Source organism: Bombus pyrosoma, linkage group LG12 (assembly GCF_014825855.1).
Source record: "Bombus pyrosoma isolate SC7728 linkage group LG12, ASM1482585v1, whole genome shotgun sequence".
NCBI lineage: Eukaryota > Metazoa > Arthropoda > Insecta > Hymenoptera > Apidae > Bombus > Bombus pyrosoma.
Genome location: NC_057781.1, coordinates 6626225 through 6654160, shown reverse-complemented (window position 1 = coordinate 6654160; position 27936 = coordinate 6626225). Strand labels below are relative to the sequence as shown.

The 27936-nt window shown below is 31.5% G+C and overlaps 2 protein-coding genes across 5 annotated transcripts; one reads left to right on the top strand and one right to left on the bottom strand.

The window, feature by feature from the left end:
* The first annotated feature begins 88 nt into the window (after positions 1-88).
* LOC122573956 (ATP-dependent DNA helicase Q5-like) lies at positions 89-4667 on the top strand. Of its 3 annotated transcripts, XM_043740992.1 has the most exons (14): positions 89-157; positions 262-374; positions 496-620; positions 725-889; positions 972-1148; positions 1226-1405; positions 1501-1606; positions 1688-1799; positions 1877-2104; positions 2179-2373; positions 2460-2583; positions 2653-2925; positions 2994-4206; positions 4281-4667. In XM_043740992.1, the coding sequence occupies exons 2-14, from the start codon at positions 287-289 to the stop codon at positions 4328-4330; spliced, it is 3036 nt and encodes a 1011-aa protein (XP_043596927.1). In that variant the 5' UTR covers positions 89-157; positions 262-286; the 3' UTR covers positions 4331-4667. The 3 variants fall into 3 exon arrangements, with proteins under 3 accessions (XP_043596927.1, XP_043596926.1, XP_043596928.1); XM_043740991.1 differs by having other exon boundaries at positions 130-374; XM_043740993.1 differs by lacking the exons at positions 89-157; positions 262-374; positions 496-620; positions 725-889 and having other exon boundaries at positions 1010-1148; positions 1206-1405.
* Positions 4642-23356, bottom strand: LOC122573957 (scavenger receptor class B member 1-like). Of its 2 annotated transcripts, none has more exons than XM_043740994.1 (8): positions 22581-23356; positions 12518-12773; positions 12047-12188; positions 8516-8716; positions 8044-8268; positions 7650-7812; positions 6940-7184; positions 4642-6728 (listed from the first exon to the last, which is right to left on the bottom strand). In XM_043740994.1, the coding sequence occupies exons 1-8, from the start codon at positions 22792-22794 to the stop codon at positions 6381-6383; spliced, it is 1794 nt and encodes a 597-aa protein (XP_043596929.1). In that variant the 5' UTR covers positions 22795-23356; the 3' UTR covers positions 4642-6380. The 2 variants fall into 2 exon arrangements, with proteins under 2 accessions (XP_043596929.1, XP_043596930.1); XM_043740995.1 differs by lacking the exon at positions 22581-23356 and adding an exon at positions 20606-20860.
* Between the last annotated feature and the right edge of the window lie 4580 nt (positions 23357-27936).

Here is a 27936-nt window from a genome sequence, read left to right as displayed (position 1 = left end):
TTAGTAACTAGCGTCGACAGAGTTTCACTAGTCGGCAGCCAATAATTGCAGTCACAGCGTCATATTTTGTTTACGTTTACTCTGGTCTCGTTGAATGGGTTATAGTATCCTAGTATTTATAGTGACTTTATCAATACTCATAATCATGGCGGGTTTTGTAAGTAGCGTATTAATAAGTTTAGTCGACAAGAGTAAAAACTAAAAAGAATTATTTTGTATAATGTACAAACAATAATTGTATCTCTACACTTTTACGATTAGAGAATTTAATTTACTGTGGGATAAAATGCTGTCAGTTGTTCTGAAGTCTGTATTTGGTTATGATGATTTTAAAAGTGATATTCAGAAACAAGCAACCACTGCTGTTTATAAAGGTTGATGTCATTTATAAATAACAAATATGTGGAATTTACTTATTTTTTTATCGGCATTAAAATTTGTTGTTATTCTTAATATTTCTGAATAAATCAACTACAATAAATTAAACATTTTTAGCCAAACAAGATGTATTTGTGTGTATGCCAACTGGATCTGGGAAATCACTTTGTTTTCAATTGCCAGCTTTAATGAAAGAAGATAAAATCACAATTGTTTTTTCACCATTACTAGCTTTAATAAAGGTATATATATGTGTTACAAATATGTATCATACATGAGCATCATATAGGGATGTAGAATATCCAAAAACAAACTGAATCTATCATATAATGTTTTCTTATTGTAGAATCAAGTTGACTTTTTAATAAGTAAGAAAGTTAATGCAAACTCATTGAATTCAAATACATCCACTAAAGAAAAAAATGCAATAATGAAAGATTTGGCATCTAATTCTCCAAAAATCAAATTATTATATGTTACTCCTGAAATGGGTGCACAGCAACATTTTCAAGTAAATGACTAATTTACAATTCTGATAGAATTTCCAATGGCTGTATGCATATTAATTGATTATTCAAATTACCTTTCTACAGGCCACAATAACAAGATTGAACAAAATAAAAGCATTATCTTATTTTGTTGTTGATGAAGCTCACTGTTTGAGTCAGTGGGGTCATGATTTTAGACCTAGTTATAGAGAATTAGGAAAATTTAAAAAATTATGTCCTAATATTCCCATAATTGCATTAACAGCTACTGCTGCAAAAGAGGTAAGCATGTATACTTTATAAACTTAAGGTATTAACAAAGGTTTAAAATTTAAATAGTGTGAAATATATTATTATAGGTGAAAGATGATATACTCCAATGCTTAAATATGAAAAACCCTGCCATATTCTCAGTTCCTGTATTTCGACCTAATCTTTATTATGATGTATGGTTTTTAGAAATATTAGACAAGCCATTTGAACATTTAAGAAATTTTGTTATAGAAGCTCTTGATTCCCAAGATAAATCCATTCCAAAAGTAAGTTATTGTGCATGATAAACTTATATGTAACATATGTTAGGTAACATATATAAGTACATAATATGTAACATATATAAAAAAATTAATTGCAGGCCAAAAAAAACTGTGGCATTATTTATTGTAGAAAAAAAGAAGCAACCGAAATAATTGCACATAAATTATCCAGTTCTGGTATACCTGCTCTAGCGTATCATGCAGGTAAATGTTATTATTATCCCTAATACTCATGAAACTAACAATGATAAAACAACTAGTAATGTCTAATAATTATTTCTACAGGTTTAAAAAATCAAGAACGTAATGAGGTTCAAAATAAATGGACATCTGGTGAAGTACCTATTATTGCAGCAACATGTAGTTTTGGGATGGGTGTAGACAAGGGCTCTGTTAGGTAAATTATTTTATTTCATAGGAAGTGTATGTCACTTTTATTGACATTTAATAGTAATATTGTAATTTTATATGCAGATTTGTAGTGCATTGGACAGTTCCTCAAAATATAGCAGCATATTACCAAGAATCTGGTAGAGCTGGCAGGGATGGTAATCCAGCATTTTGTAGGATTTATTTTAGTAATAAAGAATATTCAGCTATTGCATTTCTTATTAAAGAGGAAATTACGCGAAAAAAGTCTGAGCTTGTAAAATTAAATTGGAAAAATTTTGAAAAAACTGTTTCTTACTGTCTTGAAGCAAAGTAAGAATTATTATATTATCTATGAATATCCTTTTATATACAAATATTTAAGTATAGTTTAATGGATTCTACAGATGTAGACATGCAGTGTTCTCTAAATATTTTGGAGATAATCCACCTCCATGCAAAGATAGATGTGATGTATGTAAAAAGAAAGATGCTGTTCAAGCAAGAATATCAAAGTTTGAAATGTGTCAAACTAGATCACAATCTCAACCTAAGTCCAGTAGCAATTTAGATGGTATTGCTTTACCAAAGTATGATGCTGAGTAAGTAATATACTTTAAAATATTACGGTTATATATACTTTTTACTAAATTGTAATTATCTCAGTCTTAATTATTTTTATCTACAGTGAAAATGAATATGGAGGGCGATTAGACTCAAGGGAAAAATTATTAGCTGAAAGTAAACGGGAAACAAAAGAATTAATCGAAAAACAGTTTGCTATTCGGAGAAATAATAATAAAAGCGAAGAGGTAAATATATTTAAAGGGTAGATTTATATCTTTTTTATCTTTTTTCTTATCTGTATTTTTCTACTTTAGTTAAAAAAACAAAATCGTGAAGATGCTAAACAATCTCATGTACGTGCACCTGAAAGTACTGATATAAAAATAAAAGGTTTAGCTGTGCAAATTCGTGAACATTTCTACAATCAATTGAGATCAGCTTTACTGGATAATTATGAAGCAGTTTTTCCTGAATCTAAAGGACAAATTCAAGAGACTGATATGCATGATTTAGCATATGACCTTGAATATAAAGAGTTATGCAGCAGTAAAATTGCAAATAAATATAAATTTGATATGTCTAAATTGGTATGTAATTTGGCATTTTACATAGTTCATTCATGGTGTTTAATAACTTGAGTTTTTGGTAAATACAGATTTCTTCGATACGGAAATGTACCAGTTCTAATACGTTACATGAACATTTACGCGATTTTAACGCAAAGAGTAAACAAAGTAAGCGACCAGAATATTTTAATGAAAATGATAAAGAAAGAAATAATAGTCATTTAGAACATGACACAGAAGATAAGTTAAGTAAACAAGCAAATAAAAATATTTTATGCCCTACATTTAAGACTGCTCTAGAACTAAAAAAAAGCGAAAAAATATTGGAAAACAATCCTATTAGTAAGAAAAATATATTCGAGGCAAGTATTTTGCAAGACAATAATAAAGATACCAATATGATAGAATCAAAAGATAATGTTAGTAAAAATTGCTTCCTCTTTACTGAAGATGTGGTTGTTAAAAATAGTTATCTCACAAAAAAAGACAGTGAAAAAGCTATAGCACAACATAAGACTACTGACTTTCAAGCATTAAGTGGTTTCACATGTGCTCGAAAGATTCACGAAGAAATGTTACTAAAGAATCACAATAAAAAGTCACGAAAATTTTCGAAAGAACCCGCAAAGGAAAGTCCCAAAACCAAAAAAGCGTCTCCCGCAAGTAAATCAGTTTATGAGCAAATTTTGCAATCTACAAAATCAAATTCTGTTGTAGTTATAGAAGATAATGAGAGTAACGGTAGTACTAATATCGAGGTTGAAAAAGAATCAAAATGTCAAAATAAAAAGAAACGTAAAAATGTAAATTTATTTGAAAGTAACGTAAATACAAAATCGAATAAAAAGGTGAAGTTTGAAGAAAAAAGATGTCCTGTAATTAACGAGGAAAAGGTTACCAATACTGAAGACATTGAAGTAAATGATATCTTTAGCGATAAAAATAATAAAATTGATCATGAAAAAATTGAAACCAAAGACATTAAAGATAAAAGAATATTTACAACAATAGAAGATATAGAAAGAAAAGAAATGCCAGAACAGGAAAGCATAATAGTTGAACATGTAGAAATAAAAAAATGTTTGCAAGAGAAACGTGATAGAAAAGACCATTTAAAGCAATACACTGATAAAGATACAAAGAAACTTGTACCTGCAGATAAAGCTACACAATTTAAAACTGTAAAAATTTTAAAATCATATTTAATGAAGTATTACCCATCTGAACGTATTCCTGATCGAACGACATTTTCAAAAATATGTAGAGAAATGCATTATACTCTCCTTGGAAAAAAAATATTTGGTAATGTACAATTTTAAAAATTTTTCATCTTTTTATATTATTCAATTACTTTGAATTGATGGTAAATGTTTCAGATAAAGAGGGAATACAACAATTTGTTGCAAAATATATGACACAGAATTAATAGTCTTTGTCACAAGTGTCCATTCGAATATTATAAACAATTACACAAATTTTGTATATATACCTGTATAGATATGGAATCATAATTTCATTTAAGAAAAATTTTTTATTCATTATATATATTTATATCGGTATTGTACTTGTAAATTAAAACTCGAATTTCTTAAGTGTATCATTAAATGTATCTTTTTATTGAAATTTTGTATTTGTAGAATCGAAGTGCTGTTGTTTTTAATAAAGTATTTATGAGCCTATGCTTACAGTTTCTTATTTTTGTGTATAGAATATGTTGACATTGTATTACAAAATAAATTTGGGGCCCTGTGTTAAAAACATTATTTATTGAGCAATTCTTACAAATACTTATATGTATCATTAACATTTCACTGGCAAGAATTCAATATTTTTGTAAAGAACATAACATTATCCCCATTAAATTGTGGAGAATATATAACTCAAGGAAATAGGATTTATGTATACAAAAAATTGTTATCGTTCTAAAGCTAAACATGATTTATAGGAATATATTTATTTGCATACTATAAGAATACTATTTCCTTAGTTCACTACAATTATTATTTAGATCTATAAATGAGGCAAGAATGATGAAATATTTAAAGAAATATTCATACTTATGTTATGGGGACTTCAAAAATTGATACATAACATGAATACTATATATGTTGAAAATTCGTAATTAATGTTGTATGAACAATATTTACAAGTAGAGAATTAACTGAAATACTCTGATATAAAAGGGGAAATAGTATATTTAGTCATATTTTAAAAATAATGTAGTCCTAATCTCAGAATTATAAATTTTCTTTAGAAAACTCAAATCTTAGTGTTAGAAACGTCTTAATAATTACTTAAAACTAATGGAAGACTATCACAAATTTAATTGTACATACATGAAATTACGAAATAAATGAATATGTGATAACATTGTGATCTGGTATCATTACATCATATCATATGGATATGGTATCAACCGATTGTATTGAAGTACAATGATAGAATTTACACTTAATAATAAAAATATAAGGATCTTTTTTATCATTGATAAAAAAGAATCTATGATGATAATATGTATATTTTAACATTTTTTATGATTAATATAATATAATACTTTTAACAGCTCTTAACAAAAGAGCAGTATATATTTACTTAGTATATGTAATTAATAATAAAATTCTATTACCATAATATCAATAAATATGTTTTAAATATACAAAATCAAATAATCCACAATCCCCTTTACCGTTTCCTAAATCCATTTCAATTTTAATTATAAACGATGCTATTCAAACTTGATATTTTTCGTATATTATATTACATATAACATGATTGGTTATGTTAATGAAGTACCAACTACCTCATGTTTTTGTTTTAATATTTATATGTATTATAAATCACTTAATCACTATACCAGTCTATAATATCAGTCTTAATGCACTTAATTATTTATATAAAATTAGAAAACCCCTTGCGCAAATTATTGTATCCTCTTGTGCTTCTTTATCTATAAGTGCACCGGTCTTTGAGAAATTTATTATAAATATAAAATACCATCACCAAAATATTAATAATAAAAATTTCTGCACCTATCAAAAATTTTCCAACAACAAAAGATGTTAATTATACGTATAAGTAGAAACTAATAATTTCTGAATTAGCACCGTTTGTATTGTGTCGTTTAATTAGTAAAATTACAATCGTTTAACAAGATGTCACTATTTACAACATTGCCATTCCATTTGAAAAAGGTTATCAATTACTTCATATTTTATACACTATGCAACTATATTTTCATTCTAAGATCACAGTGCATTAATAGATAAATAAAATTTCAATTTTACGATACTATAACCAGTTTAAAAAATATCGAAGATAAACATATTTTCTTACTTATCGATGTGGAATTCGATATTTCGTTTGTATCGACCGCAGTATCTCGAGATTGAAAATAATCTGTATGCGTCCCATTGGGTTCGAACATCAATTTTACGCGGGAAATAGCCTCTTTCTATAGTTTTCCCGGATGCTGATGGTCACACGATATCTTCTTTCAAAGTTGGTAAGTCCGTTGTTGGTTCGGATTCTTTGTTTTCTTCTTTCGATTCAATTAACGAACTGTAATAAGTATCCATTTCGTCGATCTTACACGACATTCGCCTACTGTTAAAAAATTGTAATTTTTTGTTTCTCATTTGAGCGCCGAGCCATTGGGTAGTCAACGTTGATTCCTTCGGATGTACGAAGATTTTGCGAACACCAAGAGCTATAAGTATAGGGCCAATGAGCAACGAAGAATAAATCATTATATTTTGAAAAACCGGTAAGAAATTTAAGTAGAACCAGAAACGAATAAGCATCGATGTTGGCAATTTGGACATTCCCTGGAAAAAATATATTGAAAATTAGATATATTTTTATGGGAAATTTTACAAAATTTATATTTATAATGTATTTATTATATTATATTGACAATATCATGGATTATTTAAATTTATTTGGTAAATCTGAATGTCGAGATATCAATGCTATTGATATATTCGATATTGAAGGTATATGTTCGATACTTGCAATTCGATATTTTTCAGTACTTACGATTTCGAACCACAGTAATGGTAAGACGAAGTTCTCGAATTTTTCTACTCTGGCCATATGTCCGATATTTTGCAAAGCCATGTTGATTTGAAAACGGAAAGCAAACTCTACCGGAAGACCTGACTGTGGTTGAATATATACGAAAGATTCGTGAGCATCACGGTTTGGAGTTAACCCTTCGATAGATTCCAGGATGCTTGGATCGGCCTTGTAGAAGTGTGGATACGAGAGAGCAATTGGAAATCCTGCATCATTGTAAAGGTAAGTAATCAACATAAATACATAAATTAATTTCCTTTCTTTTTGTTCTTTTAACTCCATATTCTTAATGTTAATGGTTGTACAAAGATGTCATCGATTGTTTATTATTACACAGTGTATTTACTCACGTATCTACTAATTTTTTAATATTTACTAGTATGAATGAATTATCCATTCTTCTTTGGTAATTAAAGCAATTAGAGTATATCTACGATTGATATAGGAATTTATCTCCCTAAATGGATCTTTTTTCTATCAAACTATAACTATCAATCTGTCTATTTTGACTATATTAATTGATACTGTTAGTATGCGTGATGGAAATAAAATTTAACGACACCCTCTGATATAATGTTAATACGATCCATACTTTGAAAAATGTTTGATATTCGTCAATGTAAAATATATATTTTTTTATGCTATTTTTATAATCATTTAAACCATTTTACCGTAATAACAGTCGGTGACATCAATTAAGCCAGGTTTTAAACAGTATCCATGGCGGCAGAAACATTTGTTCTCCGGAATGTAAGCACCATTATCCATTATATTCTCGACGAATGTATATTTATATGTATGCAAACTCTTTATTGTTTTCTCTCCAATTCGTGTCTGTAAAATTATGTTTTAATCTTACTTATTATACCCTTCGATAGTAAACATCTACTTAACCTCTAATATTTTATATACTATTTACTATATTTTTGATAATAAGTTTCTTTTCATAAGTCAATGATAATTCATTGCATGAGGATCTTTCGAAGATATATTACAAGATATGAAATTATTATTATTATTATTATTATTATTATTATTATGTACGAGCAATGAGATACAACTTACCATGGTGGCACTGCGACAGAGACTTTTTCTAAAGAATAATACGGTATCGTTCGGCTCGATGTAATTTGCATACTTTGCTCCATCGCTAGCCCCCTTCACGTTTGCACATTTTCCTGTCCATTGCGGCAAATTTACATCACCATTATACTTCTCAATCAAACCTGTCCGCCGTATATCCTTCTCGCCGGTATAAACGTTTATGTAATCACCCTCAAAATCGTACATCTGTAGGAAAGAGGAAACACTAAAATCTCTGCAAAATGCAGATGTACAGTCGAGATTCGAAGTGATATCTAGCAAAAGGATAGTGATTTTCCAGAAGCTTATATAATTGTTAGTTAATATTTTTCAAAAGGACCTGATTAAAATTTAAAGTGATAATCGTTTGTGAATTAATTTATTAATATAATTGCGAATTAATAAATTTTCAAAAGAATTGAACAGACAAAGTTGTTAAGAATTTAAAACTCACTCTGTCAATGAGACCTAGTTTATCAAATTTGATCCACGATGGCATCATCTTATTGCCAAGTGTAACAAGGGTGGATTTGTAGCCGAACATAAATTCTTTAGCCGTCATTCGTACAAGAGGGTACGAATTCGTGTTAACGATTAGTAGATTTAATGCTAATCTGGTTAGATAGGCAGAATTCCTCATTACGTTTGTGATACTCTGAAATGAAAAAAGAGAATTATCTCATAAAAATATGAAAAATTATTTTGTGAATGTGAATTTTTTATCTGTGAATGTTCGCGATGAAACAGTCCAAGCTCACTATTAATTAGCTATTTATTTTCTTTTCTTCCATTTGTAAGCTCATCAATTTTTGTGCCGCGATATAATTAATCTTCTTTATTATGAAATGTGATCTTTCATGGTCGACGTATTCTACAGTTAATTAACGATGACTTGTTGTCGGAAAATGTTAAAGAGAACATTATTCATTCCCGTATCTTCTGTTAGGCGACTTAATTATGCCGTTTCGTTTTGTCCTCGTACCGAACTAGGGTTTCCCTCATCTTCATTTTCTGTCTGAAAGTTCATTCACGCGGCTGCATTTAATTACATGCATTTACCGATCTATGTATACGACTAGAAGATCTCGCTTTGCGTTAACTATTTTTTTTACTATATACATACATTTGTATGCATGCGCACTGGTACATGTGCTACACACGAATATACATTGATAAATTTTTTCTTTATACTTCGACTGCTGTGAATAATTATTGAAATGTTCTGAAGAAGAAATTGCACTTTTGGTTTCACATTTAGCTTTCCCTCTTCATTGTTGTACGTAACAATCGTTCTTTTTGATGTTTCTAAGAACATAATTTAAAACCGGACACTATAGAGGATGTTGTTATCCGTGTTCATTGATATAGACGTACTTGCAATAACGGAAATTGACGATTAAGTCACTGGAGAGGACTGATCATAAAACACGTTGTGTACGATGAGAATATCGTATTTCTTGGATTCTTTTGATCTTATTATAAATGCCGTTCATTTGTTTTTCTTTGATACAAACTTGCTAATAAAAAGTTTATAGAAAATACAAATAATGCAAAAAGATAATAACTGATGTTAGATTGATCGTAATGTTTGTTTAGTTTTGATGATCATGCAATAATATGCATAAGTTTTTAATTGAACGTTTTAGTCTCTTTTGATTATTACCAGTCCACTAATGGTACATTCAATATTTTAGAATTACTTCACTTTTTATAAAGTCATTGTCAATATGCAAGTAATCGAACGAAGTATGTTATTATGTTGCGTAAAGCTAAGAAATCTATTGATGAAATGTATAATTGTCTTAAACAATTTGCATAAATTATGCCTTAAAAAAAGTACCCTAAATGTATGGTGAAACATTCTCTTGATTCAAGTATTTGATGCTTTCTTGCTTTAAATATGATGCATTCGTCAAGAATGTCTTCGTGCGTCGAATGGAAATTTACCGCGTATGCGTCGGCGATCACGTTTTTTTTTCGAATACAATACAATTCTAGGGAAACAGAGATGTGTCACGCGGAATATTTCGTTCAACCGGTATTTTTCTATGTTTCAAGGAAATTTTCTTTTATAAACAACAAATGTAAAGTTGAATCCTAGTATTCATTCTAATGAAACATGATATAGCTGTAAAATTTTACGACGTCGTTGTTAGTTGAAACTTGAAATTTTTCCTACCGAGAGAATAGACTTCTTTTGCAGTTAAAATTGAGTATTTTATCCTACGGAATTATTTCACCTCTCTACCTTTAACTTTCGTGTCTTTAATAGGATATTCTTTTAAAGGAAATGAATAGATTCGAATACTCTATATTCCTGGTGAACCACCTTGGACCACTTTACTTAACCAAAGTTTTATTTATCAATTATATCAAATATGGAAAGTACTCTTTTGCGTCTTAATCTTGCTAGAGTATCTGTATGTTTTTACAGAAGTGGAGATATCAACGAATAATACCAAGTACACTGATTCAATTGATCGTGCATTACTGAACAACATGCAATTTTCATGATTAGCTTTCTTTTTGTATGTAGAATTCAAACACAATATTATATAATACTTCCGTTTTTTTTGTCACGATGACCTGTAACCTGCTTTAACGGTAGACCTTGAGCTTTCTGCTTCTAATGAATATCCTATTCAATTTCTGTGACGAAGACTCGATTGGGATGGAATATATCTCCATTCCAATTATTTACATTAACCTGTTCTGTGCTTCATTTTTTATCCTTAATATTGTAAAATATGGTATTTCTTTCATCTAATAAAGAATTTGCTTTAAGAAAAAAATATTCTTCTTTATTTCAACGAAGAATTCTTTAAAGAGGAGAAAACGGAACTTTAGCCGCGATACTCGTGAAGGAATCGCGCTTGATGAATCATTGACCCTATTGGCAGCTATTCTACGGCTGGATGCAAGTTATCAATATATTATTTCTTGCTCTTGAAATTTTACTGATTGTGAGTATTATTAAATATCTCCTTATTAAATATTGTTCCATGTTGACAAATAATAATTTCTCTGCACAATTACGTTGCAATAAAGTTATCATTTCATAATAAAGAAAACGAGTATAATAAAATAATCTTATTTGAAAGATTTTTTTATAACTTTGATATTTGCTGAGAACTTGCTGATACAATTAAAAATATAACACGATAATACTAGAAGTTCAATGGAATTATTAATGATGGATGACTGGATGGATACTTGTTTCTTAACATTTTAAACTATGATTATGCGATTATTAGATTAAAGGAAGGTACATAAAGATTCGTAAAGCTTATACATTTATACTCTGTTAGCGATGAATTTATATGCTACAGCACAAGTGCTGAATAAATATGCTAAAGCACAATGTAATTAAGTAAACTCGCAACCTTGAAATTTAATTAAGTTGAAATGTACAGAATGATTAGTTGTAGTCGATTCATTTGAGCTTGGTAAAGGTTATCATATGATTTAGTGTGTGTGTCGGTTATATGCGGTTATATAGGTTTATAGAAACAGTTATAGAAATTCTTTATAGGAACAGTTAGTGAATAGAAGGTAAACAGATCTAATTGAGTGAATTATCCAATGTTTGTGTATATACATATTATGAAATATTAATGATTTTGGAAATATTCTGTAAATTGATACGTTTTTGTAGTCGTCATGAAAATATGAAAATCCAAATATCTGCGAATTTGATGATTTTTAAATTGGAAAAAGCGTAAATTAAAAAATTTCAGATGAAATTGACATTTAGCTTTTATATTTATCGAATCGCGTACATCGATTAATAAAACCACCGAAATTGTTCACTCATTTTCGAGATTTTCTTCGCTATGATTTAACCTGCATACACGTGTACATACTGGTGTAGATTAATCAACATTAAATAAGACTGTCTTGGTAATTGCGCGAAACATTCTCATGCGTTAGTCTCTCCTTCCCATAAAAGTATTATTAGTTAGTATAATTAAACAGTTTCGCTTACCAATAAGGCGATGTTCGGTAATATCATTATATCTTCTTCTGTTCCATTGCTCATATGTGGTATATATTGCAACGGGTGATGTAAATACGCCAGCACCGTACCATTGTCATTGAACTGAATGTCTTTGTGCTCTAACGATTCCCTAAAAATCAATATTTTACGACATTAAAGAAAGATATTGAGGCTTTCAAATTGAAATTAAATATCTATGTACGACTGAAAATGTTCATTTTTACATGTAACACCTTTAAAAAATAGTCTGTTGAAAATTTTATCTAATTAAACAAAAACGTTACAGCTTTTTAACCTTCCAACGGCAATTTTAATTTGCTTTCAACAATACTGGTCATGATTGAATTATAGAATTGAATAATTTATAATTAAATTAACTGTATATACTTAATGTGCTCGATATAATATTTCTCTAAATCACTTAAGTTTTATTTAGGTATAATAACTTAATACACTTACCGGTAAACGTAGGGTCCAACTTCCTGAAATCGTAGCTTGCTTTCCTGGCCAGATAAATATTCCTCGTGGTTTGTCACGTTAAAGAGATAGACTTTCAGGTAGAGTTCGATATTCGGTCTTCGCCATATTTCGAATATTTCGCCACCGGGGCTGAACATCACCTTCGAGCGGAAAACTATGTCGTATGGATCGAGCGCCATAAGAACACAGCCGATGGTAATGCCCAAGAATCCCAAAATCATCGGTATGAGAATATCTGCACGGTTTCGGAAAATTAACGGAATGAGAATTTTAGAGAGTTCGATTCGTGATAATTAATATTTGATTCCATCGGATGATAAGATCGTTGATTGGATCGTTTTACCATGTCATTTATCGACATGGGATGCACAGTAGGTGCGAAAATTTCTTGATCATTATATCGTTTTTATAATGAATTTTTAAAAATACAGATCTATTGATTAAGTACAGTATCATGACTAAAATATATTATTATATTCGTCGTTAGTGTATAATTTAAACTAAAATAACAATAAAATTTAATGGAAAATTTTTGACAGACTCTTTTGTGACTTTTTGTGAATTTAGATAATTATAGTTGCAAATGCCTGTCGAATGTAGAAAGCGAACTTTCAGTTTGTGCATAAATACATCATTTGTGGCTGAAACAAGACTTTTTTCCCCTGTTCGGTAATCAATTGCGTCAACGTGACTCTTCTGGATAAAGTACGATCATCTAACTTTTTTTTCTAGATCATATTACGTAATTTCACAGCAACCCGCTTTTCCTATTTTGTGTGACATTGTGAAAAACACTGTTTGGATCGAGCTACGAGCCCCAGTGTAATATTTCGATTGGTGAACTTACAACAAAAATGGTTCGCGTTAAACTTTTTTATTTTTAAGGTAATAACGCATTTAGTAGTTAGATTCGTATGTTGGAATCGACATTATAAAAAGTGATCTATGTCTTGATTTATCGTCGAATGAAAATTATGCTTGTGAGTATTATGTAACCATTTTTTAAATTATGTTTTTTATTCATTTCATTATCATTTTGCTTATTAATGTTAAATTGTGTAATTATATAATGAATATTGTCCGAATGTATTGTATACCTAGAATTTAAAAGTATAAAACAAACGCGGACAAATGTCATGGTATGAATCTTTCCATTTTTTAGAGAATCATATCTTTCAGGAGCTTCGAATTATACAGTCCAGGACCAGAACTTCCGACTTGTTTCAAAATATTACGTGCCGCGAACGGACGACAATTTGTCGAATTTGCATGAGATATATGTACTTGGAATACACGAGAATTCCGATTTATTCTAAAATTTGTTGTTTGTGCACATGGAACTGTTCGATGAATTTTAAGAGAATATTCATCAGACCTCGAAGAAGATATTCGAGGCTTTGTGTCCTCTTTAAAGGCATTTACCTTCGTATTATACTTTTTTTTTCATAAACTGATGTTTATTTCGATTGTGGATATTTTTAATATCAATTGGAAAATATGTATGTACATTACGCAAATGTTCACCTATTCAGTCTTACGAAGTGGTTAAAGTGCATCTGCTGATGCAATTCAGGTTGTAACATGTACTTGATTTCGATGTTTAAGGTCTCTAACGATACTTCTGGTTAGTTTTGGGTCGATGTTTTAAACATTTGATTGTAAATAGCAATTTGAAAAATTTAATAAACGAATAATTAAAATCTACTTTGTATGTTTTCTTTTGCATCTCGATAATGATAATTTCCGATGAAAAATAATTTTCGTCATGCCTAAGCGAAATCATCTAAATTAAGATGTACTAGATTAAGTATGTATAATACTAATATAATACTAATATAAAATTCTTAAATACTAGTGGATTGATATTGATTTTCTCACAGAAGGGAGCAGAGATGAAAACATCGATGCACGATAATCAACGATCTATTCAGTTTTATTTATTCGTCAAGTATTTAGCGTGTTAGCCTGATGTTGTCGGAATCCTTGGCTGAATAAATTTATTTAAATAATATATTGTGATATATCAGGAATTTGCATACACGTTATTTATCGAGCGAAAGAAAAAAAGATTACGTAAGGCTCGATTATTTTCGAGATTAGGAACGAAGGACTTTATGGCCCTGGATTTTGCATAGATCTCTATTTTTGCTCGATCACGTTTGTGCTGCTTTGATTTCTTTCTTATCTTCAAATCAAACGACGATGGAAAAGTAGCTGTAGTAGAAAACGACGAAAACAATCAGATAGCGTTTTAGGCGCGCGTATGACATGCTAATTTAAAGCTTAGTGGGCACGTGTAATATATCGCATGTATGTAAAATCCTACGGATAAAGATCATCTAGATCTTTGATTACTTTTAATTTCTGCGCATTTTCTGTTTCCTGTTTTTTTCTGATCTTGATCACGAGACAGACTTAGTTGAACCACCTGATATACATAATTCTATGTACTGTCTGTGCGTTACACACTCATGGTATTCATCAAAAAACGATGAACGTGTAACTGATTGCTTTGGTAACCGTTAAGTAATCTTCTCGTAGATCACGAGGAATACTAATGTGTCGCGGAAATACAATCGCAAATATCGAACCCCGTGCGTTCCTTCGAAGGACGTGCATACCTGTCGATCGATATAGGTCGTCTTCAATCATAATCAATTTGTTGAATATGATTTAGATGTAAGACTTTTCAAATATCTGTAAAGTATTATGAAATTAGATCCTGTTCTTCAATCGTTCGGCAACGTATTTGAGACTTCAGCTAATCATGGCAATTAGACAGGTTAGACTTAGAAATTGATTATAAATAATCGATTGATATAAATAACTTCAACTCATAAGATAATCGCTCAATTAATACATCGTACGATGTTATCTCCGGCAACACGCCGTGCAACTGTCGCGTAGTACGTGATAAGAGAGAAAATGTAAAAATAAAAGTAGCGAGACGCGTATTGATCATACGTCATTTCCTCGGGAGATGAAAATTTAATGAGATGTTTCGAGTATCAACGCTTCACGGCGATTGTAAGCTAGAAAAAGATAGCTAACGATAAGTACTTAATTATAAGCGTGTGCACGAGAACCTTCCCAACATCATAAAGAAATGAGAATGATTTCCTAAAATGATTCTACATAGAGGAACGATTATTTTATGTCATCGAGTTCATTGATGATTGGAAATTATTTCTGACATTTCAATGTAACGAACACCGTTAAGTTCGATATATGAATGCTAAAATTCTGGTGAGTGATCGAAGATTAGCAAATACTCTATAGGCCTATAGGTTTCGTAGAAGGAATCGTTTTGCTCTCGACTGTTGCAAGATCGCTGGCAGTGCCGCACGATGTGGTAATAATTTTCCGGCGGTAATCGGGACGCGACTGCAAATACGCCATCCAATAGAAAGTGCATATTTGCCCCGTGTCTCGTTATATTTTATATCCAGGGAATCGCGGCTCTTTTGTAGATGTTCACTTTGACGAAACATCTAGCTTCCATACACGGAACAGGAAATTACAAAATACATATCTATTCATGGGCAACGACGCCGTCTGTTCGCCTTATAGCAATCTTCTAACAGAATGTTACAAATCATCACGTAAATTGTAGATTATTAATCACCAGTCTCCACCTACTATTATATCTTACATGTTATTTCTACAAAAAACGTAGTTATTCTTTGACGAGGTATACATTAAGCAATATGATAAAAGTTAATAAGCACATATATGTAATCATGCTTCGATCTCCATAAAATTAACGTATACTCGCATGTGTTTAGTAATTGCTAAAACGGCAAATTTAATAGCAGTCGTTTTCACTGATTTGGTGTTAAAATTGATATAAAAATGAGATACTATACTATCATATTAGTGCAATCAACGAAGATTCTATTATCTATCGGTTAGAGCAAAATGCTATATTAATATTCAATCTGATCTCATTTTCAAATTAGTTCCCTGTACATTGATTATTCGTAATTATGGCACTTATTGTCAATGTGAAATGCGAGCTCGTGTTCATTAACTAGATACATAGCATTATCGGTTAACCGACGCCTGCACGTGTGACTGCACACAATTTATTGTCAGATTAGCTGGTTGATGACTTCCATACCATGATTTGCTTGCAACGAACAATGCACTTTGAGACAAAAGCAACCTAAAGCATTGTTCGTTTAATAGTTTATGGGTCTTTTTATACCGGTCGCGACTCGCGAAGTTGTGTAATGTAAATAAATCCAACGAAGGTATGGCACGTGCGTATTTTTCTTTTTTTGTAGAACCTCGCAATGTGACGCGGTCTTTTAGGAATACTATCCGCGGAATGTCAATTTAATCCCAACAGCTACTTGACTAATAATGAAATGTTTTGGTTGTGTGCCGAGTCTACCTTTCTTGTGTTCCAACTACTGCAGGTACTTTTATCGTCATCTTTCTCCTCCATTTTATTTATGCAATCGCCACTTGAATGAAAGATCAAGATCGCGATTCTGAATGCATCGTACGTCTTTATAACTTTTGTCTTCTTTTATTTTTTATTTTCTTTATAGTTACGCACTCACTTAAGAGACTTCTAAATATATTCGTAACTTTATAATTTTCATTCATATGTAATTTTCATTCAGATTGCAGCATTCATTAGCGCGTGTATTCAATATTTTGATCTTTCATAGTGCGTATTTTTATATTCTTTATTCCTCTCTATTCTTATGTAGGAATTTCCATAAAATGTGCAGCAAGTACTACTCGGTAATCTTGTCCAAGAGCTAAGCTAAAATGTTAGATAAAATGGCTAGATAAAAACAAGCACTTTGCAGAGGAATGTTGAGGATATTGTTTTCACTGTATCAGAGGAGATCGTAAAATTCTAGAAAGTGGTAATTCATCTGCATGCGTAACGACGTTGTTTCGTAGTTTTGAAATAATCGCGTAATGACAGATTACGAGAATTCATTTACCGTGATCTTTCCCCTTTCTATTATTTCACAAGCGTCCGATCAATTGAAAAGTTCTATAGATCCCCTATTTCATGCTTTCCACCATTCATCATTCCTATTCTTTTCTCGTGTCTTCAGCAGGTGTATCGTGTGACCTTAGGTGGGAGATTTAGCAAGACACGTTTCATTCGCTTAATTTAAGATCTGACTTTTTTCAGCGAGTAAAAATCGTCAATTCTCATGCGTTGAATTAACATTCCGATGGGTACATCAAATGCCAACAACGAACGACCAAATTACGAAGTCTCGCGTTGATATTTTTAAGTGGAACCAACTTGCGCAAACGCCATGTAAATAAGTTGGACGTACTTGGCAATGCAATAAATTTACAAGATGGAAGTAGTACAATATATTTTCCTAACGTAATTATCAGGTGGTGAATAACAGCTATTTATTATATTTATTTATTATATTTATATTTTTATGTATTGATTTATTTATTTGATTTTATTTGCGTTCAATTTTTTATTATTATGATGTATGCAAGATTTCTTGAATATTAATTTAATATTAAGGCGAACACTTTCGCGAGGTTGAGAAATCCGGGCACTCCTCCGTAGTAATGTACTAAACAGGGTCGGAGGGGTGAGTGGGTTGATGGTGGGTTTAAAAAAAGAAGGTGATAAGTAGGCAAGGATATAGAAAGTGCGAGAAACAACGTATTTGTCGTTGGAAATGGCGAATTTAGGAAAACAATTTGATGTCTAGCTTCGTGTTATCTCGATTTATCAACAACTTGTTAACGTTATATCACTGATATAATAGATATCTTTCTGATAGATACGCGTGGAAATTTGATTCTTAAATTTAAGCATTTCTAAATTTGATTGTTTCTTGTTTTGATATTTTTTGAATCTCAAATGAATGTTTTTACTGTACATCCTGACTTATGTGGACTACTCTACAATGCGATAGGAATTCCTAACATAATTAATGCGTTTATTTGTATTTAAATGTATCAGAATAAAATAGCCTGTCAGAGATGGTAAATTTTTGTAAAAGATCGTAAAAAAAGAAACGCATTTCTTTACAACGATATGATTGTTATTGCTGCTGGTTGGTTCAACAGACCCAGTTGTAAATATGATATAGATATCAAAAAAGGAAAAGAAAATGATTGATAAAGACGATCGCAATGAGTTCTTTCTGTAAAATAACTCGTCAAGAAGCAAAACCTGATCTAAGGAGAGAATATTGTTCGACGTTAATGGTTTTTCATTCTCCGATTTTGCTTTCATCTTTTCGCCTACTTGTATAATTTCCTGCATACCAAGCAAATTGGTCACTCTTTTTATTATCTACCTTGCTAAACCGCATCAGGAAAATGGTGGATGGCAATGTTGTGTTGCACCGGTTACAGGAACAGGTTTATCGAAGCTAAGGAGATACGAAAGAATAACCTTGCGTTCGACAGGAGACTGCCTACTACATTAAAATACTAAATTAGAAAAGCAAACTCCGTAATAACCGTTATTTTTGAACGTGTTAATAATCCTACAAATCAAACGTCAATTCAATGAAGTCTATTATTATAAAATAGTATCTCTTTCGGCTGGGATCGGTTTTACTTTTATGAATCCATCCTTTTCTTATTTTTTATAATGTAAATATAGATGCTAATGGATTTAATAATAGATTATACCATTAAAAAATTCCTTAAGCATCGTTTATCATGGTATTGGATAGATACGTGCGACGAGTCTGGAAATTTCTGATACTTTGTTTTTGTCCCTTTTCGTCTCGATGAACCGGTTTTAGTGGAAGTATCCGGTTGTTCTTTTATAAACGATTTCAATACCATTGCCAAGTTATAAGAACTCGGAATCGAGATGTTTGAAATATGTATAAATTAGTTTTTACTTTAATAGAAAACAAGCAAGCTACCGACAGCTTCTTCAGAGATCTTTAACCTTTCATGCTTGTCAAGAACAGTTAAATTTATCCTGTGTGAACCTCTTTAGAATTTTGTATCGTTCTCGTTACCTTTTATTTCTTAAAGAAAGAAAAAAATTCTCTAGAATACGGTACGTAAGATATGCACCCATTCTTCTAATTATAGGTATCGCTAATCACGCAAGGCATTGTTTATAGTTCAACTTGAGTGATTGAAAATGTTTTGATATTTCAACTATCAAGTTTGAATAAGTATTCAACAAGTAATCTTAACCATAATGAAACTATACGCAGGAAAACCATTCAGTAACGTTACAGATAACTTTATCAAAGGTCTAAGGGCAAACTGATAAGATATGAATGTACACTAATACTTATGAAGGTGTGATGCATTTCTTGAGGAACGCGGCCTCATTTGTAAGTTTCTGGTAATACGTATTACATGGGAACGTGATAAATATTCCATAACTCGGTTACTTCAGTGCATTATTATATTCCATACTTTTACTATCCGCGAGCAAAATGTTAATACCTTGATGAGAGTGGTCAATACTTTTGTACATATTTGTTGCGTTACTACTTATGTTGTCTGATTTCGAGGAAATGAGTCACGTTAAATATTGCTGCAAAATATATGTTAATAGATTCTTGTGGTGTGTCGAGCCGTATATCGAAGATCTAGCTATTACGAGTGACGGGTAAATGTTTTGAATTCGAAATGAAGACCCGTTGGATGTTCTCGTTTTTTTTATTAGATATGTATTTTATCGTCGTTCAGTGCACTCTGTATGTTTCCATCGATCTTAATGTGAACAGATTATCCGTTTAAATCTTCGAGAATTCGTAATTTAAAAAAACTTTATTTCGAGGATATTCGAGTCATTGCCATTTGGGATGCCTAATTTACTGCTATTGCCTACTGGCCTCATTTTTCTTGCCATTCTTTTTCTCCTGAATTATTAGGTATATTAAATTACTTTATAATAGCATTCGATTTATTAATCTTTTACAGGTCAATTTGCAACTGACAATAAGCCACATAAAGTCGTTAGAAAATTTCATTAGTGATTCATTGCAGTAATTCATCAGAAGGCTTATTCTCTCGAGGAGAAGCTAGATTATCTTGTCATTTGGAATATGCATTCAGTCAAGATTCTGATTAGAAGATTACCTTAATTTGTATTGTTAAAACACCAGTTTACACGGCATTGAACGAAGAAGGAAGCTTTTCATATTCGAGGATTCTATGGCGTTCTTGCGATTCTCCGACGCGTGTGTCCAGGAAGGATAATCATTATTAGCATAAAGTACGCGTGCCGTTTTTTTATTGCTTCATTGAAATCTTCATATGGAGACGGACATTCTCCTTTCTTTTTCCTTTGTTCTCAGTGAGTAGGAATTGCGATTGCTTTGTCGCACGTACCGGCTATCATAAACGAATAAAGAGAGAATGAGAACCGCTCATTTTCCAAATTGAAAGTATAACCCGTACTAGCTGTAACTCGTTATGGAAATTTCGTTGTCTTTAATCGATGTTTTTTATTCTACCTATTAAGATATTTGAAAACATTTCATAAAACTGGTTTAATACCTTCACTATTTCTACACTATTTGCTATTTTCACTCTTTTAAATAAGAACCATTAATTTTTCAAACAATAATAGTAACTTTGCAGCAATAATCTGCATTCATTTCTAATAAACGAATGATACAAAGTTACGTGGCTGTACAATATTAATGGAGCATAGATAAATGATGAATATATGGTAAAAATAGATTATGATTTTTAGCGTATATTTACAACGCATCAAACATATGATCTATTTACAAAATTATTACTATTTATCAATTTACTAATAACCATAAAATGTTTTATTGACATTTGACACAGAAATGAAAGGCGATAACGATATCAAAAGTAAATTCGTTGATAAACTACCCGAGTGATATATCTCACTTCGTAGACAAATTTTTATAATTTTTTATTTGTATTTCATAGCCTGAATGTCATTTAATCTTATGTTAAAAAATGTCGAAACAGGATTTTTGAACCTCGTAATATTCTAAATTTAATTTTATCGTTCCTCTAGATAAATATAATCTACGAATAGATACCAGAAATTTGTGGAATTAGAAGCTACATGAGAAAGTAACGTCCAGAATAATTGCAATGTAATTTACGAATAAGTGGCGGAAATTTTTAAAAGTTATACAAGGCATATAATTGACAAAAAACAATACGAATACGCATAAAGGCACTGTTTTTTATAATCTCTTAATTTTTCTGTCATTTAATTAGCTCCACGATATTAACATAATTGTTTCTTCAATAAACAGCTTCCCTTTTTGTTAGCAACGATTATTTAGATTTATCTAAAGCAAAGGATTAGAATTGACGTGACTTTACGTAATAGATAAAACGTTGAATAAAAATGAAGAAAGAATAATTGAAGCATAAATAATCGGGCGCGAATTTTATCTCACGAATCTCACGTGTAACTGTATCAGATATGGTAATTCGATCATTTTAGGCGATAACTGAAACGTTGGTATGAAGATGTTGCACGATTATAGATTTATACTAGAAAGTAATTATTATTATATTATTATATATTATAATTATTCTATAAAAAAGAGTCGTATCATACCATTCCATTTCATTGCATTACTTGATGTTGCGTCTACTTGTCGAATAAAACCATGATAATGCATAATTTACCGTGAATGCGTGAATTTACTGGTATTTGCTATAAATACGTATCATTTTCACTGCGATCGTATTTTTAGTTAGATACACTCGATAATTTCAGGAAATTCTATAAATTGGCGTTTTATGGTAGATTTGTATACGCAAATGCCTGATTTGTTGCAGCTTCGATTCGTCATCGTTATTATCAGCGATATAAACGTATTTATTGTATGAAATTTAATCTCTTGAATGGAGAGTAATAGGAATTTTATCTTATCTTATAAATTTTTCACAGAAAGATTCAGCGTGAATTAATTTTCGAACCAACAATTCAGACTATAGTATATGTACATTTATAAATTCGTCCCGTCGAATGGAAACTTAACAAAGAGGCAATTACGAATTCATCGTGCAGCTATTGAATTTACAATTTCCGCATTTAAAAGCAATTACTTACTTCTCCATCGACTTGGCCTTTTATGCGTATGCACCGAGAGAGCCGTATTAATGAAATGATTCATGACAATCGAAGACTTTCTTCTTAAATCGCTTGCCCTCCGACTCATCGCCATCTCCTCGGATTCGCTGGAGTCGCTCTGGTTTTGATTCGCGTTGACGTTCGAGTAGCGTCGACCGGTGATTTTTGTCCATATCATCGTAATTTCCTTCATGACGTAACAGTAGGCACAATCTCTTTTGTGTTAGCGAAGAAAGTCCATAACACAAAACGCATCCGCACGAGAGATTTCGTATTATATATAATTCACTTAGCGTATTACCAAAAATTACACGATAATAATTTCAGTTCTTTGACAGAGAATTCACGAAAACAAATTCGAACAAATCAGATGTAGAAGCGAATCAACTTCCACGTAACAAGCTTTCGTAAAAATACCTCCTTAAAGTTCAAGTTCAATACACTATGTAACGGTTCCTTCAGTCACACTGTGTGATAACTTTAACGATACCACGGTGTCCAATAGTCGATCGTGGACAGTTCTCGAGTCGATTAAGGATTCTTCTTCGTGAAATTCGACGATTTGAATTCGTGAAAACGGTACCAGCGAATGGCTCGATTTGGACAATCGTTGATTGATCACTGAACGATTCTAACTCGTCACGCTACATAAATGGTCAGAAGAATCGTGCACTCGGTCGTTCTCGGTCGACAATCAACTGTTCTCTCGGTCTCGGTGCGAACCGTGTGCGCTTCTCTACAAAAGTGACGAAACCATGGAACAGCAGAGTTCAAAAAATGTATTAAAGTCACTCTCGACCCCCACTTGCCTTTCAACCTGCTACTCGCGGTTTGTAGCACGTGGAGTACTGGCCACTCAGCAAGTCGTATAGGTGCCCCACCACCAGGTAGGAAAGATCAGTTGTTGCTTGAGAAAGATGAGGTGAAGGATAATGCAGCGCGACACTTGCAACGTGCCACTCGGTTGCACTGATCAAAGGTCAATGGAATATTGTTGCGATCGATCATATATGCCAGTCAGGGGATGTCCGGCCGTTTTTTTATCGTTCAGGGCAGGTTCGTAACGCGGGGAAAGCTATTCGACACGCGATTTGTTCGAGATTCTATAGTTCGAAAAGTAGGCAGTTTGTATGCTGGGGTCGTTTTCCCGTGTCTCGCTTCTGAAAAGATTACAAATTGATTTTCTTGTGTTGGTTAGGCTTCTGTTAGTGTATATGCCAGATTTAGTATGAACGGTAAAAACAATCGAGGAAATTAGAGCTAGAAAATTACTGCTTCACTTATTTGTGGAACAATGGCGTCATTAGGGGAATGTTTGTTTAGTAATTGATATCGTACGTGTAACTTAGCGAACAATGATATAATTTACAGATACGAGATCAGAAAAAATAGTAGGATTTGTTTTACTTAACGTACATAAAGATTTTTCTCTTAAAATTTAACTTTATGCAGTTTTTACTGCAATTTTCTCAAGTCAAAAGTGTTCTCCGTCCTTGTCCCATTTCTTTTCCGAGTTCCTCGTATATATTACAAAAACAATAAAGCAAAACGAGGCATTTGCTCATTCGTGGCAGTACATAATGTCCTGAGAATGAAAGAAAAAGTTTCCCAGAATGTTGCGTATCGTTCCGAATTAATCTAAACGCGGATAATCTTCGTTTCGAAAGAAAGAAATTTATCTGACGCCTCGGTTGATTTTCTACTAGCGTGAATATTATCACGAATTCCACTGGCTTCTTTTCGATTATTCATAAAGATGAGATTCGAAAGAATCTTTCTACGCGTCGGACTTCTAAACGACAACAGCCGTTTCGTATAGGAAATTTTTCTCAATCGAATGATTAATATGTTTACAGGGTGTATAATGATGAATAGCGTCGCGGTAAAAGTTTTTATGGATCAGATTTCTGCAAATTCACGCTATCAGATGTAAATATCTATATGTAACGTCAATAATCAATTGTAGACATATGTTTTTTATAATCTAGTTTAAAGTACTACCATACGTTGTAACGGATACATTGATAAACGTCAAGGAATAAAGGAATTTCTATTTACATAAATAAGTCATAACACTGTCCTTTAGCTGTATTATTTATTCAGTTACTTGGAATGAATTATTGAATGTTGATAATAAAAGACAAGGACTTTTTACTGTAAAAGAAATTCAGACAAAATAAAAATGCAGATAAACTAGATTTATATTAAACTTTCTATGAGATTGTGTTTGGCTGTTTTCGAAGGGAATAGTCTGTCGTATCTATGTTGCTGTACGTTGCGTGCACTTATGCATGTATATATACATTTCAGTTGATCAAGTTGATTAATCATACTCATATAAGTTTATGACCCGTGATCGAATGAATAAATAATTACAATTATACGCATCATTTGTGACTATGATCTCATGTGAATTATAAAACTTTCAGTCCAAGTTGGTTACTCGTTTAACCTTTTATGGGCTAATTTGCAAAGATTCCGTTTCAAAAAATTTTCGCTACAGCGTGCACGAATGTCGGAATACTTAAATTCTTTAACGAAAGGAATAAAGCATTCCTATAACTGGTTATAACAGCGTGTAATGCTATGTATCCTTGTACGTGCCAGGCAAAGTTTCGTGAATTGTGTCATTGTTTTGTCTACCTTATTATAGTAATTTTCATAGTTATTAATCTGTTATAATTATGATTTATTTTATATTACTACGTTAACCAACATGAAAGTCACAAGTTTTTATTCGTATATTATTACACTTAAATATCGCAGTGGTGGAAATAAAACATGATTGTTAATACATAGCACTTGAAGATCTTTTGCGTCCTTTGCACATGATCAGCAATAATTACATTTCAAGGATACAGTAAGAATTAAATATCGTTGCTGATATCAAATTACATATAGTGCATATATATATATAAAAGACAGGATTAAAACAAAGGTGATAGGATATGTATTTCACCATGGATAAATTTTCAGATAGACGATCGAACAAGTTTATATATGCCTCAAGTAAAGGACCTGTAGTACATCGTGCATTTCAAGGTTAATCATTCCATGAATGTTCGTACATTAGAAAGAATTTTAATCTTAGTAGAAATGTATAGATTACGAAATCGATTCTACTTATGATTCAAGAGTGGGTGTAATTCTTTTACGTTGATGTTCCTCGGAAGTAATTCATTCATTTGCTTACCTTAACGGATATAAACACTTTATGTTTATTTACAAAATAAAAGAGTTAGCTACGAATTAAAGGAAGCTAAAATTAAAGGCTATGCATTAACTCGGTGGAGATATTTTTGTGATCGTCACGTTTCCACCTCTTCAATACGGGTTGGGGTCAGAGTTTCTATCTATGCTCTAGATAGTGAAATCATACAGACTGTAAGTTCAGCACCAAAGAGAAGTTTTTACGCGTCAGATAAAGCAATAGAATCGTAAGTAAGAAAGTGAAGATAAACTGGCATGCCAACGCTCGAGGAAAATAGCTTAATTTTAAATCTTCGATACCCTGGTAACACATATATTCAACGTTTATTCAATAATTACATCTATTACATCATGTACCAATATATCTAAGCAGAATCGGTATCAAAGGTTAATTGTTTTAAATCTTTGAATCAATATTAATGTATGCCATAAATCTCGACAAAGAGCATTCTACGTTCGTAAGACTATACGTGAAAGGAGCAAAGATAAAAGAGGAAATTCTACAAATTATTGAAATAGGAATATCTGAGGTGTTGTGCATCGTCATTGTTTATTTCGGTCTGTCTCGTTGCGATTTATTTAGAAAACTTCTTGATTTGAGAAGATGGTCGATAGAAACTTCGTGACGTACATTCGCTTACTGAATATTCCTTGCGCGCATAAATTTATCATAATCAAACAAGAAACCAAAAATTAAAGTAGCCAACGTCGTCTGATGAATAATTAGTCACGAGCAAGCGCGTTTCTTTCGAATCGAACTCTTTCAACAAAAATTTCCATACGTTTACTGTATGTACCGAAAATTCTAGATATCAACGTTCTTCTTTGTTTCTACTGTGTTACATTAGTTCGTCTTCTTTTCGTTCGAGATGAAATTAATTCTGACTAGAAGCGACGGGCTGTTTCCATCATTCAATTAAGAATCACATTAATATGAAAGAATGGGAAATCGATCGAACATCCGCTTCCGTTTCCTTGATATTTTTTTTTACTGTTATTATGTTTTTTTACTCGTAATATGATTGAGACCTTCTACAATAATTCATAACCAGGCTGCAAATTGTGCGCGGGGGGCAATAACTCATCATTATTCCATTCCATTTTGTACAGTTACTTTTCCTTGATCAAGTTTAATAGCTGTTGTCCTTACGTCTTACTGGTTTACCTTTATTTGCAAAACTTAAATGGTGCGCGATTAATGCAGTTTAATATCATCCGCTAATGTATATATAATTTATAGTGAAAAATTTTTTTTTACGAATTTTTTACGAAAAATGTTTTTTAACGACGAGTGAAATATGTTTCACCATATGTTTGTATTCCCTGGCAATAGGAAATATTACAGGAATTAATACGGTTATCAAGGCAAGTTCCTGTGAATAAACGAAATAGCTAGCGGCATTGCTTTGGAACGTACGTAATTCTGCGTATTGTTTTATTAATCGAGCATTAACGATTACCAGAGCTCCAATTCTACCTGTATTCCAGAACTGCAACGATAATAGAAGCAAATGACGAACGACTGCATTCTGTTATACATCTTCGATATTGATTCTATCTTGCACCCTTTTGTCTTTTAAAATGGTGGATTTTAATTGGTGGACGATGACACAAGAAATTTTTTGGTCAATGAAACGAGAAGTAATGAAAACTTGTAAATCAGTACGCTTTATTATTTTAGTGGATTATTGAAGCATTCTTTGGATCTTACCACAAGAATTTTAATACGGAATCATGAATTTTAAATCGAGTCTTATTTCTTATTCTATATGATATGATTTACTTAACAATTGTTGATTTATAAAAATATTTACTATGAATATTAATCCAGTGATTTGAATTTCGGATAACTTTTGATGAGAATACAGAACGAATATTTATTTTATTGAAGACATTGATAATTCGATAAGATTTGATTTTTTGCCATCAAACACTTATAATACATTTAACATGTTACTTATTATATCACAGTCCTACGCAAAATGTTTCTCTTAATGTTTTTTTTGTATATCAAATTACTTGTGTAATTTGCATATTAGGTCCGGCAATCTTGAAAGTTATTCCGGCGATAGACGTGACGCAAATCGTATGATCCACAAATTTAATATGAAACGCGTTCATTTGA

Bases quoted from the DNA above. Each gene is read 5' to 3' on its own strand.
- LOC122573956 (XM_043740992.1), top strand. From the start codon at position 287: ATGCTGTCAGTTGTTCTGAAGTCTGTATTTGGTTATGATGATTTTAAA. The intron at 2,374-2,459 runs GTAAGTAATATA...TTTTATCTACAG, and splicing joins TTACCAAAGTATGATGCTGA to TGAAAATGAATATGGAGGGC. The intron at 2,584-2,652 runs GTAAATATATTT...TTTCTACTTTAG, and splicing joins ATAATAATAAAAGCGAAGAG to TTAAAAAAACAAAATCGTGA.
- LOC122573957 (XM_043740994.1), bottom strand. From the start codon at position 22,794: ATGAAGGAAATTACGATGATATGGACAAAAATCACCGGTCGACGCTAC. The intron at 7,813-8,043 runs GTAAGTTGTATC...ATAATTTTACAG, and splicing joins TCTGTCGCAGTGCCACCATG to ACACGAATTGGAGAGAAAAC. The intron at 6,729-6,939 runs GTAAGTACTGAA...TATTTTTTCCAG, and splicing joins CATTACTGTGGTTCGAAATC to GGAATGTCCAAATTGCCAAC.